We start from the raw sequence: 15674 nt of genomic DNA, 5'->3' as shown, positions 1-15674 counted from the left end.
TGTGATTACCGGAGGAGGACACTGTTCTCTATTACCCTATTATCACAGCTTCCTATTACCCTATGACTGAAATGCAGGGTCTATGTGGTCAGCTGTAACTGTTTCCCTTTGGTTTGGAGGTCCTTTGTAGGTGTGTTTAATCTCATCTATATTTTACATAGGCTTTTTGAAAGTGTATTCTGCTGGCCTCAATCTCTAAGAGTGCAGCGGCTGACAGCATAGGCAAGGCCAAGGGCTGGCATTAGCTGGGTCCAGTCACTTTCAGGATAACTGAATTAGCTTGTACATTCATCAAAAATATTTATTGAGCATCACTATTTTTGCAGGTGGCTCAATGGTAAAAAAAATACGCCTCCCATGCAGGAGATGCAAGTTCGATCTCTGCGTCAGAAAGATTCCCCTGGGAAAAGAAATGGCAACCCACTCCAGTATTTTTGCCTAGGAAATTCCATGGACAGAGGAGCCCGGTGGGCTACAGTCCATGGGGTCGAGAAAGAGTCGGACACGACTTTGTGCCTAAAATAACAACTGTTTTCAAAATCATAAAAAATATTAAGTAACAGTGTAAGTAGTAAATAACAATAAAGGAGCTACCCCAATATTAATCGCCTTAGAGAAAATGCTTTACATGTTATATCCTGGGATTTAGGGTCATAATGTCATTAAATACAATGACTGAGTGGGATGCGTTTGCTGTCCATAAATGTCTCTACACAGGAAATGGATACTGTGGTATTTTCTGCTGCCTCAGCAGAGTCAAAGGGAGATGGCTTTCTGGGTCAATAATGCCATTTAAGATGAACCCCCAACCTGTCACACTCTAGAAGCTCTCAGATGCCTTCCTGTCGGTGGGGAAGTTAAAGGTCAATGGCTTATAGATTGCGATTTGCAATGTGAAAGCCGCCTTGGTTGATAATAGCCAAACATCTTTTGTCTTGATTTCTGTGGTCACGGTCATAACCGAATGTAAGACTTGAGACTTCTTTGTTGACCAGTATGTGGCTGCTCGTCCTGAGGTGTCAGTGCAAAAATGTAAATATGGTTGTAAGACATGACTCTTGCCTAAGATGAAACGTAAGGGAGGAGCTTTATCTGTGAGGTCTGTGAGCACTTCCCTGTGCACAGGAATGTTAGTGGGGACTCCCACGCACACCAAAGACCCCATGTGGACAAAGACGCACGTGTGCAGATACACAGGCCTCCTCCTCCCTGTGCCTGCTTCCTCTACTGCCCGTCTCCTGTTTAATTGACCACCACTCGAGGGATGTGATGTGGTGTTTTGAAAGTCAGATACTGTTGTGTTAGTGAAACCATCCAGTGTAACTGAGATGGGGAGCTAATCACAGGTTTTAATCAGAACTAAACCAAACAAAATCCTGCGGTAAAAATCTAGTCCCACTAAAGCTAGTGACTAGAACCCCCTGGCAAGTTTTCAGTTGCTGCTTCTAGGCTCCAACGTACCCACATAATCAAGATAACAAATCCTTTCCCCTAGAACTGTACATTTTTTAGACGTGTTAATATGGTGAGAATGAGGTTTGGGGATCCGAATTTTCCCAGGAAGAGTCTGGTAGCTTTCACAGTGTCGTGAGAGAAGAAATTAATTCAGGGCCGTCTGAAAAGCGGAGGTAAACGGTAGTCCTTTTCTGAAAAGAAGGCTTCTGATTGCAGACTGTTCCTGTCCGCTGCTGCTGTCTGGGCATTTCCCCACACAGTGGGCTGTGGGGAGGGGGCCGCCAGAGCCACCGTGAGGGGTCAGTTAAAGCCAGGGTGGTGCTTGGACAAAGTGTGGAGAACGGGCTGACAATGTCTCAGAATCAAACAAATCGGGATCCAGTCTTGGCTTCTCCTCACTCGCCGCCCTCCCCTGAGGAGGCACCCTGGCTTTCTGACCATCAGCCTCTTGGAATCCAGCTTCCACAGGCCTGCAGTGAGGGCTCCGTGGGACCGACCGCTACAGTCCACTCCTCAGCTCCACCCCACATGCCGCCCACTTACCTGGCCCCACCAAAGGTGGGATTGCTGCACAGCTGGTGAAGGGGTTGGGGTTCTCCTCGCCCTGTAGAGGAGCAGAGTCTTCCGGGCAGATCTGTCCAGAACAGAGCCTTCATTATGGCTGGCAGCGAAAGAGCGGGCCCTTCTCAGAGAGACTTGCTTTTGAAGTGCAGGGGGCCCCTGGCTGGGGGGAAAGGCCACTGCCCTGAAATAAAATTCAGAACCCAAGGAAGAGTGAGTGATGTTAGGTTGGTGGTCTGCCGCCCAGGAGGGTCGGCTCGGGAATGCGGGGTGGGGCGGTGTTAGTTCTGTCACAGGGATGATCAAGGAAGGAGATCGGAATCCCTCAGGGGCTATAGGGTCTACCCTCATGTGGCTCCTGAGACCCAGCTCTGGCTCAGGAAGCGGTGGGGTGGAGGGAGTTCACAGTGAGGTCTCTCTCAGTCATTCGTGTTGTATGACCGGGGCTGCAGCCCGTGAGCCCACCCGGGGCCTCTTCCCTTCAGAAGGAGGTTGGGAGGGACCCAGGTTTAGCACCTGCTCACCCAGGAAGGCCAGCAGGTGAGTGCAGACACCTTCCTTCCTTCCGGTTCCCTGAGGACCTCTTTGACCTAAAGATTTGGCTAGAAACACATTTCGGAAGCTCCCCGTTGCCAAATCACAGACAACATTCCTACATCCCTTCCTCCCTTATTTTGGAGAGGGGGAGGAAACATTGTCTTTCTTTGGCTGACTGCAAGTTTTTTGGTCTAGCTTTCTTTCAGATCTCTTGAGGTCAGTGACTGTGGTAGTTTAGTTGCTAAGTCGTGTCCAACTCTTGTGACCCCCTGGACTGTAGCCCACCAGGCTCCTCTGTCTATGGGATTTCCCAGGCAAGAGTACTGGAGTGGGTTGCCATTTCCTTCTCCGGAGGTCAGTGACTAAGTAAAGTTTATTCCATGTAATCTGCCAAGTCTGGTTCCCAGGTTATTCAGTAAACTTTAGTCACTGAGATGAGATCTTACAGTAATTTTAGAAAAGAATAAAGAATATAGTCAGAAATCTGCATTTCCATCTGAACTTCCCTACTTAATGGTTGAACAGCCCTGGACAAATTACTGACTCCCCTGAAACTCTCTTTTCTCATCTGTGAGATGGGAATAATAGCCAACTTGTCTGCCTAACCTAATATTGATAGTTTCAAATGAGGTTTGTAAGAGGAAGAAGAGGTTCATTATCACCAAAGAGGTCAACAGGTATTAGGGCCACCTTTTTTTTCTGTTAGTGGCCCTGTAACCATCATAGATATGAAGCTTTAGCCTTCTCTGCTTAATGTATGACCAGTACAATGACAAGCTATCACAATTTCAGAGAGCCACAGGAAGAATTTGGATGGGAATAGTTGTTTCATAGCCAAATTTCAGCCAATTACCTGTTTCTTTTATAGTGGAACAGTTCAGTTACAACTTACGTGTAGTTTGAGGGGTTGAAGAAAAGGGACATTTTTATAGCAAGCATGACAGTACCATGGTAAGAAGAGCTCCATCAAAACCCAGCATTTTAAAGCCCATGCTCCAGTGTGTATATGAAAAATCTTTGCTTATCTGACAAGGGGGCTCCCTCTCTTTCAGAATAGTCTAGAATATGATTTTATTTGTTCAGTTAAAGCAGCTATCATTGCTTCTGTTGAGAGCAAACCTAGTTGGGCTATTTTTCAGAATCATAAAGATTTGACTAAAAGAGAGAGAACAGATAGGAGTTATGCTTTAGGCCAGCTATTTTGTGGATTATCTTTGTATATGAAACTGATGGCGAGTGAGCCAGTGAGTTATACACAGCTTTCAAGGGGAAAAAAGTAAATATTGAAGATACAGGAGACTGTAAGAAATAGCGTGTGTGCCTGCCACAGTACCTGGCATGTACTAAATACCCCATATGTGGTTGTTCATGTGAAGAAATGAACAAATGAATTACAGTTCTGAAAAAGAGGCAGCTCTTGATCCCTAAACTAGCACAGAATGGAGCCAGGACGCTACCGGTGGTGATAGGGAGAGGGAAAATACTAGTATATCCCAATAGGCAAACGAAATAGAAATACAGTGATATTTTAAAAAGAACTAAGACTTCCTTCTTATGTAAAGGACTTAAGGAAAAATATTTAATTAGATAAATATGAGAAGTAGGAAATAATAATAGCTCAGATTTATTCCAAAAATATGTTTTGGACATCCCAGCATTGTGCTGATCTCTGGGAATATAGTGGTAACCCTTGATCCACTATCCTGGGGCTTTTGTGTAGTGAGAGTCCATGCTGTTTGTTGTTGTTTAGTGGCTAAGTTGTGTCTAACTCCTTGCAGCCCCATGGACTATAGACCACCAGGCTCCTCTGTCCAGTATTCTGAGGAATACTGGAGTGGGTTGCCATTTCCTTCTCTGGGGGATCTTCCCAACCCAGGGATCCAACCTATGTTTCCTGCACTAGCGGGAGGACTCTTTACCACTGAGCTGTCAGGGAAGCCCCAGTGACCTGCTCTTGAATGCATGCTAGAAACCAAGGTAAAGATATTGAAGGAAGGACTGCAGTTCTGTAAAAGTTCCACAGAGGCTGGAGGGAGATTGGAAGAAGGCTTCTCTGAGAAGTGATGCTTGAGCTCGAATCTGAAGGAAAAGTAGAAGCATTCCAGATGGAGAGTGCAGGCATGTGCAAAGACCCTGTTGCAAGAGGAGCCTGATGGAGAAACTTGAGGGAGGCTGGAATCCTGGAGTGCAGAGATTGAGGGGGAGGTCCGTTAGCACTACTGTAGCTGTTTGTATATTATTTCTAAAAGTTTGTAATCCCTGAAGAAGACACTGGGTGTTCATTACAAATAACATGAACTTTTAGGTGGGGAGATCATGCAGCAGTTGACATTTGGGAGGGTGCCCCTTCCCATTTTGCAACAAGCAGAACAAGACATAGAGAATGCTCCAAAGGAACCACAGGGCGAGCTCAGCCAAGCTCTTGGGGGCTGTGATGTGATGGAAGGCATGTGGTGAAGAAGAGCATGGACTCAGTTCAGCTCAGTTGCTCAGTCGTGTCTGACTCTTTGCCACCCCATGGACTGCAGCACATCAGGCTTCCCTGTCCATCACCCCCAGAGCCTGCTCAAACTCGTGTCTGTAGAGTCAGTGATGCCACCCAACTATCTCGTCCTTTGTCATCCTGCCTTCATCTTCTCCTCTGGCCTTCAGTTTTTCCCAGCATCAGGGTCTTTTCCAGTGAGTCAGTTCTTTGCATGGGGTGGCCAAAGTATTGGCCCCCACCAAAATCACAACACTGACGTGTCTGGAAAGGGGGAACCAGGAGGAAGGGCAATGAACCAGGGACATGGGCAATTTAATTCTCTGTATTATTTGATTTCTTTTAAAGTATATTTTCTAAGATATAAAATGTTAAATTTTGTTTTTTATAATCCCTGTCATATGTTTGACCATTATTTGATTTTTTTTCTATATGTGTAAAATTTTTCTTTTGATTAGGAGAAAGAAGGGAGGAGGGAGAAGAGGGCTAGTGCTGGCCTTGGGGTCAGAATCCTGGTCTCAACCAACATTTGTTTGGGCAAATCACTTCTCTGCTCCTCAGTTTCCTTAATTAAGAAAAACAGGATAACCTTGATATCACTTCTAGCTCTAAAACATTCTCTAATTTCTACAAGCAACTGAGGGGACTTCCCTGGTGGTGCAGTGGCTACAAGTCCATGCTCCCAATGCAGGGGGCCCAGGTTCCATCCCCAGTCAGGGGACTAGACTGCACGTGCCTCACCTGGGAGTTTACATGCTGCATGTAGGAGTTTGCACGCCACCAACAAAAGGTCCTGATTGCTGCAACGAAGATCGAAGACCCCTTGTGCCACAACTAAGACCCAAGGCAGGCGAATAAATAAATAAAAATAAAAGCAACTGATTATTGAGTAATTGTATTTAGAGGCCTAAGAACTGAGCGTCCCATGTCCATTAAGAGTTCTCTAAGAGTTAGGGTTAAAGTTCTCTAAGAGTTAGAGTTTCTTGCTTGGCACAAGGTAGCCAATAGCTCTCTTTTAAGGAGGCCAGTGCATGGAAATTCATTTGCTGGGTGACGCTGTGAAAAGCCGTGTGCCCGCAGGACCCTCGCACTCCTCCTGGGCCAGACTCAGGAGCCTGGAACTGCCCGGAAGCCCGTGCCTCTGGGTTAGGCCGTCATGTTATTTGCCACACATCCTACTGTCTTCTCTGTGGGTCCACAAGGGGTCTGCAAGGACTGTTCATACCTAGAGAGGCAGAGGGATGCCATTCCCTGCCCTCCAAACGTCAGATTACAGTGACATTAATGAAAAGGAAACAACACACGCAGAAGATCAGACGGTAGCTACAGCCAGTGAATGCATTTTATAAGTGGTAACAAATCGCACAACTCACGCAACTGGTTTCCTACCTTTTTTTCAGTTGTCTTTGTGTATTAAAACCAGTGTCTCTTGGATTGTAGCTGGTTGATGAAAAGAAAATGGTGCTACAGATTTTGGAGTTTTATGGGGGGACATTGTCCAGGATGGCATCGTGTACCACCAGTGTTTCATCAACACCCACTTTGTGCTGACAAGAGAGTGCATGGTGGTGGCCAGGTCCCTGATCGTTTCAGCTGCCCCCGCTTCAGCCTGCCTCGTTCCTCTGGCAGAGTGGCAGTTGGCTGAGGGGAGCCCACACCCCGTGGGCAGCATAGGAAGCCCCAGGGCAGCAGTCCCTGTCTCTGCAGGGGATGCCCTCCAGGCCGTTGGCTGTCTTTCGTGCCTGCTCTTTGCTTTTGCTGATGTAGGCTGAGTTTCCTTACCGTGCGTTTAATGAATGAGAATAAGAAAGTGTGTGTTGGCAGAGCTACAACTGAATAATGCCAAGGCTTTCCAAGTCAGAGCATGAATTGAAGCAGAGCAAAGTTTCAAGTCTATGGGGCTCAAGAGTAATAGCTCTTCTTCTAATAATGGAAAGTACAAATGTTTTATGTTCAAAGGTTAACAAATGGACTCTTTCACTGGCCTTCTGGCCTGCTCAGTTACAAAGTAGAAACTGTTCCTGATCTTTGCCTTATTGCTCTTGTATTTTCTAGGCAATTAGAAACATTTTCCACTCAACATTTAAGAGGTTTGAACTGCCTGGAGACCAGTTTTTTTTTTAAAGAAACTAAAAAGTTTCCTTAAAAAAAAAAAAACCAACAGTTTTTCCTTTTGTAAGTAGACTGAAGTTGTAAAGTACCAGGCTTTCAAAACAGCACACTTAGACTTGCCTGCATAATTGTTGCATTTGTCATGGGATTAGCACTTTTCAAAAGTACGTTTCTGTACAGGTATCTAACTTTGCCCAGAAGTATGGTTCTTCATGGTCTATTATGTGCATTTAGGCAAAATGGACCCATCCCCATCCACTAGCATTTGCATCATGAAGTCAATTATTGCCAATAAAATGGAAACCATTTGTCTTAATGAACCAGTAGGAAAATTAAGTCTGCTGAAATGGTCTAAATCCTCCAAGAAAAAAAAATTTAGTAATTCGTGGTAGACTATATCTATTTTTATGAGCTCCTCCAAGTCATCTCTTTTTTGACTGCCTATAGCAGCAACAACAGTAACAAATAGTGTTTTGTTTAATTTCTTAGGTGCTTCATTAGCAGGTTCACTTCTGCCTTAATAAAAATGATATCTCTGTCCCACTGGTCTATTTGAGAGCACTGAGGGCCATTCTGGGTAAGAAACCAGCACTGGTTGGTCTTTTTGGTCTGGTCTTGGGCGCAAACAGTGTTGATTAATGGCTCCCGCTTTCACCTCCAAATGGAAGGGAGACACAGACGTAATTGAAACTTACAATGTCAGAGGATCATTTTATTCCATTACATTTAGTGAAAATGAGGTATACTAGCTAAAATGCAGGAAAATGGCCTCAGAGAAGCCCTAGACACGACATGTAGTGTGTACGTGTCACGTGTCACTGAGTGGATGTGGGGAATGTGTTCCTCCCAGTGCCCCCCCAACCCCCCATCCCCATCTCCCCTGCACTCTGGCATCGACCCCAAAACAGAGGCTGCCAGTGGTGGTCAGGAAATGCCATGAGCCACAGGTAATGAGCTCGATATCCGTTTTCCTTGTCAGATCTCCCAGCTGATGACAGAGCCTGGCCGGGAAGGCCTAACAGAGGCGGCGCTGAATCGCTACAATGCAGACAAGCCTTCGGCCTGCAGCGGCGTCCCCGCCCCGCAGGGCTCCTGCGTGGCCAGCGAGACCTCCTCGGGCACCTCGGTGGCTGCGTCCTTCTTTGCCAGGTAAGAGAGGTGTCCAGAGCCTCAGTTCTTTCAGGTGAGCCCACCTGGTTAGCCTCTCAAGTGGGCCAGTTTAGCTAAAACACCAGCAAGAGTTTGGGGCTGTCGTTAGACTTCGCTCCTTAAGTCACAGTTTCTTAACCGCAGCTCTTTAACATCTTGGGCCGGATAATTCTTTGTCGTGAGGACTGTCCTGTGCTTACAGAATGTTCAGCAGTGTCTTTGGACTCTACTTGCCGGATCCCCATGGTACCTTTGCTGGTTGTGGTGGTGGTTCAGTCACTCAGTTGTGTCTGACTCTTTGTGACCCCATGGACTGCAGCATGCCTGGCTTCCCTGTCCTTCACCATCTCCCAGAGTTTGCACAAACTCATGTCTATTGAGTTGTTGTGACAACCTAAACTGTCCCCAGACGTTGCGTTGAGAACCTGTGTTGAGAATATGTGGCTCTAAAGATGGTCCCCACGGGATGTGGACTTTTATGGGTGCAGCCCCATGGCTGGTGTTTCCAGATATGTATTCTTATTACAGAAAATGAACTGCTTAAAATTTAACTATTAAATGCATGTTAGTTTTCTTCCTTCTTGACAGACTAGCTACATAGTTGTCAAACTATCCAGCTAATTCCAGAAACTTAAAAAAAGAATGCTGAGAAATAAAAAAGAAAGGTATTTCAACAATGTTTTCTGCCTAATTTTAGCAACACGGCAGAGACAGGGCAGGAGACAAAGGACAGCTGGGCAGGAAAGCACTTCAGAGACGGTCTAATTTGATCCCTTATTTTATGAAAGAGGAAACTGAGGACCAAAGTTAAACTGTGAGGTAGTTTATAGCAAAGCCAGAAATGGAAACCAGATTCCTCTGCTTTTTTCTCTGTGACTCATTCTCTGATACTTGGAACTGAACCATAGAAAGCTTTCTGTACCTAAGATTCATAAGCTCCTCTTCCCTGGGAGCTTAGTTGGTAAAGAATCTGCCTGCAATGCAGGAGACCCAGGTTCAATCCCTGGGTCAGGAAGATCCCCTGGAAAAGGGAATGGCCACTCACTCCAGTATTCTTGCCTAGAGAATTCCATGGACCAAGGAGCCTGGCAGGCTACAGTCAGTCCATGGGGTCGCCAAGAGTTGGACAAGACTGAGAGACTAACACTTTCTTTCGCTTTCACTTACCTGGAGAAAACTTTCTGTACTTAAGATTCGTGGGCCCCTGAGTCAGTAGAGTGTATACTAAATAGCATCAACCTGGGTTTGAGTTCCTGGACTGCCTCAGTGTACTCATCTATAAAATGAGGGTAATACCTATTCCTCAGGGTTGCTCTGAAGAGTAAGATGATTGTAAATTATAAAGTATATGCTATACAAATGATAATTCACTATGGGCTTCCCTGGTGGCTCAGCTGGTAAAGAATCCGCCTACAATGCAGGACACCTGGGTTTGATCCCTGGGTTGGGAAGATCCCCTGGAGAAGGGAACAGCTACCCACTCCAGTATTCTGGCCTGGAGAATGCCATGGACCGTATAGTCCATGGGGTTGCAAAGAGTCAGACACCCGACTTTCACTTTCACGGATGTCACTGCTGCTGCTGCTGCTGCTGCTAAGTCGCCTCAGTCGTGTCCGACTCTGTGCGACCCCATAGACGACAGCCCACCAGGCTCCGCCGTCCCTGGGGTTCTCCAGGCAAGAACACTGGAGTGGGTTGCCATTCCTTCTCCAACGCATGAAAATGAAAAGTGAATGAGGTCACTCAGTCGTGTCTGACTCTTGTTACCCTTAGGAATAGTAACATCCAACGCACAAATCTGATGAAAGGACTCTGATTAGGAAAGGAGTGAGTTAGAGGAGGAACAGAGACTGACATCTAGGATTAAAGCCAGCACACGGGGCTTGTTGGAAGACTAGTTTTGAGGTTCCGATTGTTGCTTGGTGCCATGTGTGTTGTCCTAGGAATAACTGGGCCAACTTGAATGTATAGGACATAATAGGAAACATGTATGTAGTGGCCACCTGTCCATCACGTTAGCTCTTTCTGTACGTAAATTTCTGTGTTGTCTGGGACCACTGTGCAAGGTTACTGAGAGGTCATATTCAAGGAAAAAAGAAAGAGATGGAACAGAATATAAGGAAATGCCACAAGCACAGAAGAGCCCAGATCCTAGGTAGGCTATTAGAACATGTCCGGAGGAGGGTGACCAAATGGTGAGGAACTAGGAAGCCACGTCCTGGCAGGTTTATTCTGGAGATGGGAGCCCTCGGCTATCTCATGGGCCATCACATAAAAGAGGAATTTGGATGGTTGTATAAAACACCCTATTATGTGGGCAGAGGCCGAATAAAAGCTAAAGATGAAAGGGAGGGCTCTCTCAGCTCAGAATGAACAAGAACTAGGTCACAATTCACACTGCCCCGGGAGAGAGCAAGGTCCCCGTTGCTGAGGGAGACCAAGCTTGCATTGGGTGACTACCCAACCTTGTTTCTGGCAAGAACATTCAGTGCCCAGATGGGAGTTGATCTCCTGAAACACTGAAATGCCTTCAGTTCAGAATCCATACAGAAATTTTTATAGATTGACTAACTCACACACACACACACACACACACACACACACACACAAAACCCCAGAAAAAGGCTTTGACGTAGGAAGAAATAAGAGGCTATGGGCCCTGATGAACACTGTTTAGGGAGAACAGTGTTTGCTGTTGGGAGGAAACCAACAGTGTTGTCAGAGTCAGGGAGAGGATGTCAAGATGTGATGGACCTGGAAGGCCTGGGTGCAGGGAGAGGATGTTAAGATGTGATGGACCTGGAAGGCCAGGATGCTGGTCAGAAGGTGCGTGGAGGCCAGCTTTCATGTGGATCAGAGGAGGATTGGAAGAATGGTGAACGCCTGGCACAGATGGCCTTCCTGAGACTTTTACTTGTACACCAAGGAGTAGAATGGAAACACCAAGATGGACCCAAATGAATGGGCCAGTGATGTCGGCTGGGGCTCACCCTGCAGATGATGTTACTGATAAACAAGAACTCTTGATTTCTGAATTGCAGGGACTTCTGATATGAGCTTTCAAAGAGCTGGAAAGAATTCAGAGGGCTGCCTAAATCCTTGTTATTGCTTTCTTTGTGATGAATTTTGATAGCACTTGAAGCATAATGGTTTACGGCATTAAAAGTACATGGCATGTTTTTACTGCCATGTGTAAAATAGATGTAGTGGGAAGCTGCTGTATAGTGCAGAGAGCTCAGCTCAGTGCTCTACGATGATAGAGCAGGGGGATGCGGTGAGGCGGGGAGGAGGCTCAGGAGGGAGGGGCTATATATATACTTAGAGCTGATTCACTTTGTTCTATATCAGAAACTAATATGACATTGTAAAGCAATTTTATATGTATTATATAGAATAAAAAGGGATCAGGACTAATAATGGAGATGCAAACTTGCATGCCATAGCTGGGTAACCAACGTTCATATAAGAAATACTTACATATAGATATAGGAAATATAATTGGTTTATTATATAAATTAGCAAAATAAATCTTTTAAAATAATTTTTACTGGAGTATAGTTGATTCACCATGTTGTGTTAGTTTCAGGTATACAGCAAAGTGAATCAGCTAAATATAAATCATCTTATATTGAAGAGGGAATTTAGCATAAAATATCATCAACTAAAGAGACAATGGCAATGGCACCCCACTCCAGTACTCTTGCTTGGACAGTCCCATGGATGGAGGAGCCTTGTGGGCTGCAGTCCATGGGGTCACGAAGAGTTGGACACGACTGAGCGACTTCACTTTCACTTTTCACTCTCATGCATTGGAGAAGGAAATGGCAACCCATTCCAGTGTTCTTGCCTGGAGAATCCCAGGAACAGAAGAGCCTGGTAGGCTGCCATCTCTGGGGTTGCACAGAGTCGGACACGACTAAAGCGGCTTAGCAGCAGTAGCAGCAGCAAAGAGACTAAGTATTTCTTTTTTAAAAAGCACATGGCCTGGGTTTAAAGGGTTTACAGTATATAGTGAAGGGGAAGTACTGTGTGAAAAAGAATAATTCTTTAAATATATATATATATTTGTATACTTTAAATATATGTCTCAAGAATGAACATATATATATATATATATTCCCCCCCACCCCCATTACCCTGTTTGCTCTGCTGTTCTCGTCAGTAAGTGTTGGGCCTCATATCTCCAGGAAGGGAGGCAGCATACTGACAGCCTCTCTGTCACTGATGGGGACTGAAAGCAGAGGGCTGAGTGATCTGCCCAAGGTCCACACTGTCAAGAGAGAACCAGGGAGGTGCCTCACATCGTTAGGTTCCCAAAGACCCACGTGAGAAGTCAAAACCAGCTGGGCTTATGCTGTCAAACAGTAAACTGGGCTCGCAATCAGATGAGCTTTTGTTTCTGCTGCGGTGCAGCTGTGTGAGGTGATGGCAGAGGTGGCTTTCAGTGAGGGTAAAATCTGGATCTGCCACTGGTGCCAGAACTGGAGACAGGTTAGTGTTTACGTGGAACACAGTAAAGTTAGGCTTTATGTGGAAGAACGGGAGTATCGAGACTGGGGGCAGAGCCAGCTCCTTGCAGCTGTGCTCACCGCTTTTCAACTCATTCGTCTTGAGCATGTGAGGGACACACCTCCCCTAGTCTGCAGGGCTCTGGACTCCGCGCAGCTCCTCCTGAGCACAGGGGGGCTGGGCGTCATGTTCTTGCACCTAGGAGTGGCGCCATTTGCCAAATGTGTGGCCAACCCTGGCTGACGTTTACTGAGCCTCAGTATGTATCATTCACTGTACTGAGCGCTTCGTGGGCAAAATCTCCCTTAATCCTCAGAGTAACTTTGTGACGTGGATCCTGCCACTTCCTCTGTTTGATGAGCAGAGAAAGAGGTGTCCTGAGTCAAGTCTCCGGCCCAAAGCTGCTCAGCTGGAAGTGGCGGGGTGGGGAGTCATCGCGTGCCTTCTCACTGTGAGCCTTGATGCTGTTCTTTATGCTAATGAGTAGGCCCAGGAATCATGAACTGATGATCATTGCTGATAAAACCCTAGAAGTAAGTGGGCCCTGCAATCAGTTTGAAAAGATAAGCGGAACAGCAACAAAACCTCAATTTGTTGAGGGCTGCAGATGTCCACATTTTTTTTTTTCTTTTCCGTGATACAAACATTTCTTTTAAAGTGTTTACTTTCTGGAGCTATGGGTAGAGTTCTGAGTGGACCTTGTTACATTTCAGATTTAACAGCTGTAAAGTAAGAATTCCAGTTCTGAATAATACTTTTGACCAGGGCTGCCCCTCGTGTGGTCTCTCAACGGCACATACTTACTGGTCTGTGGGAAGTGTGGAAATTCAGAGGAACAATTTAGCAACTTCTGTAGCAAGTTAACAGGAGTTTTATGCCTGTTGAATCTAAGAATGAAAAAGTAGGGCTTGAATGTAATTAGAAATAAAAAGAAAAAAAAGATTCTTTCACCAGATAGTTTCAGAAATGCGGCTTCAGAAAATGCATCTCTGTGTGCTCAGCTGTGTCTGACTCTTTTGCGACCTCATGGACTGTAGCCCGCCAGGCTCCTCTGTCCATGGGATTTTCCAGGCAAGAATACTGGAGTGGGTTGTCATTTCCTCCTCCAGGGGATCTTCCCCTTTCAGGGACTGAGCCTTTGTTTTCTGCATTGGCAGGTGGATTCTTTACCACTGAGGCACCTGGGAATCCCCTGCTTTAGAAAATATTGAAGCCCCAGGAGCTTGTCCTTCTATATCTCCCTTGCCAGACTTTCTTATTTCTTTAAATATGAACATTTTGCGACCCCATGAACTATACAGTCCATGGAATTCTCCAGGCCAGAATACTGGAATGGGTAGCTGTTCCCTTTTCCAGGGGATCTCCCCAACCCAGGGATGGAATCCTGGTGCCCCGCTTTGCAGGTGGATTCTTTACCAGCTGAGCCACAAGGGAAGCCCAAGAATACTGGAATGGGTAGCCTAACCCTTCTCCAGTTGATCTTCCTGACCCAGGAATCGAACCAGGGCCTCCTGAATTGCAGGCAGATTCTTTACCAACTGAGTTATCAGGGAATCCCTAAGTTTAAGGTATACATGGATTACCTTACACAATTTGTCTTACATGTATTGTGAAAGGATTACTGCATAGGTTTACCTAACACCTATCACCTCATACAGATACAGATACAAAAAAAGAAAAGAGAAAAAATATTTTTTCCCCTTGTGATGAGAACTCCTATGATCTCCTCTCTTAACAAGTTCAAACATGCCATACAACAGTGTTAACTATAAGGGGAATCGGATGAAGGTCGTCAAAAGGTACAAACTTCCAGTTATGAGATAAATACTAAGTACCAAGGCTGTAATGTACAATATGATGACTATAGGTGAGAGTTACTTAATTATGTACTTTGTGTTTTAAAAGTATGAAGTGCATGCATGAAACCCTATAAAAACTCTTGGGTGAATCCTCAGCATTGCAGGTTGAGGTAGTGGAATCCTAATTTTAATTTGAAGAGCAGTGAACAATTTCTGGATGATGCCTAGAACTGCCAGGAACTCTGGTAAATTAAGTGAATCTTTCAAGTGATCTCATATCTTTGCATTGATGTTCTTTCCCAAATAACCTGACTGATAATCATATCATTGTTGTTTTAAAACTTCTGGAGGATTTTAATCTACATTCAGATCAAGTATTGGAAAAAACAGTGAAAATTGCCAGATATCACATGAGCTTTGTTAAGACAAGTTCAAGTTTGGCAGAACTAGTACTGCCATCTCTGTGGGGTTGGTGAGCACATGGGTTTTCAGACGCCACTTGTTATTGTAATAGTTTTTTATTTACAGCTTTTGCCTTTACTTTACAACCTTTGTAAGACTGTATGTAACTTTTTACCAAATTCAAATGAAAATTTCAAGTAAAATTATATAAAGGGCATTTCTGGTTATTAATATTTTTTCGTTTCTCTGTTTGCTTAATGTCAGTAAGTCCTTTAAATCTGTTTTTGTGGGTTTTGTTTGTTTAAGATTACTGAATGCCTTCTCTAGTATTCTGGCCTGGAGAATTCCATGGACTGTATAGTCCATGGGGTCGCAAAGAGTCGGACACGACTGAGCAAGCTTCACTTTCACGTTCCCTTTCAAATCCTTACTGTCTGTCTGCTTGCTCATTGTTGGGTCCACCATATTAGTTAGAGCTTCTCCCTCTCTTTTCCTCTGTTTTTCCGGTAACAGGGTTCTTTTGTGATTATTGACTCTCTTCTGGAAGATTCTAATCTTTACACAGTTTTGGTGTTTTTTTTTTTTTTTTTTACTGTTGATTAAAAAGACATAGCTCCTGGAATTTTCTGCATACATTTTTATGTTCACCTCAATATCAGATTGTCCTC

General features: G+C 45.0%; 1 protein-coding gene across 1 annotated transcript in view; it reads left to right on the top strand.

Moving 5' to 3' along the window:
• KIF26B (kinesin family member 26B) overlaps positions 1-15674 on the top strand; it is a 508474-nt gene that overhangs the window by 237070 nt on the left and 255730 nt on the right. Inside the window, exon 4 of the mRNA XM_069545500.1 lies at positions 8127-8296. Within this exon, the coding sequence (XP_069401601.1) occupies positions 8127-8296 (170 nt within the window). The remainder of the gene's footprint in view (positions 1-8126; positions 8297-15674) is intronic.

Source organism: Ovis canadensis, chromosome 12, assembly GCF_042477335.2.
Source record: "Ovis canadensis isolate MfBH-ARS-UI-01 breed Bighorn chromosome 12, ARS-UI_OviCan_v2, whole genome shotgun sequence".
Lineage (NCBI taxonomy): Eukaryota > Metazoa > Chordata > Mammalia > Artiodactyla > Bovidae > Ovis > Ovis canadensis.
Note: the sequence above shows the minus strand (reverse complement) of the source record. Positions and strands in the feature narration are given on the sequence as shown.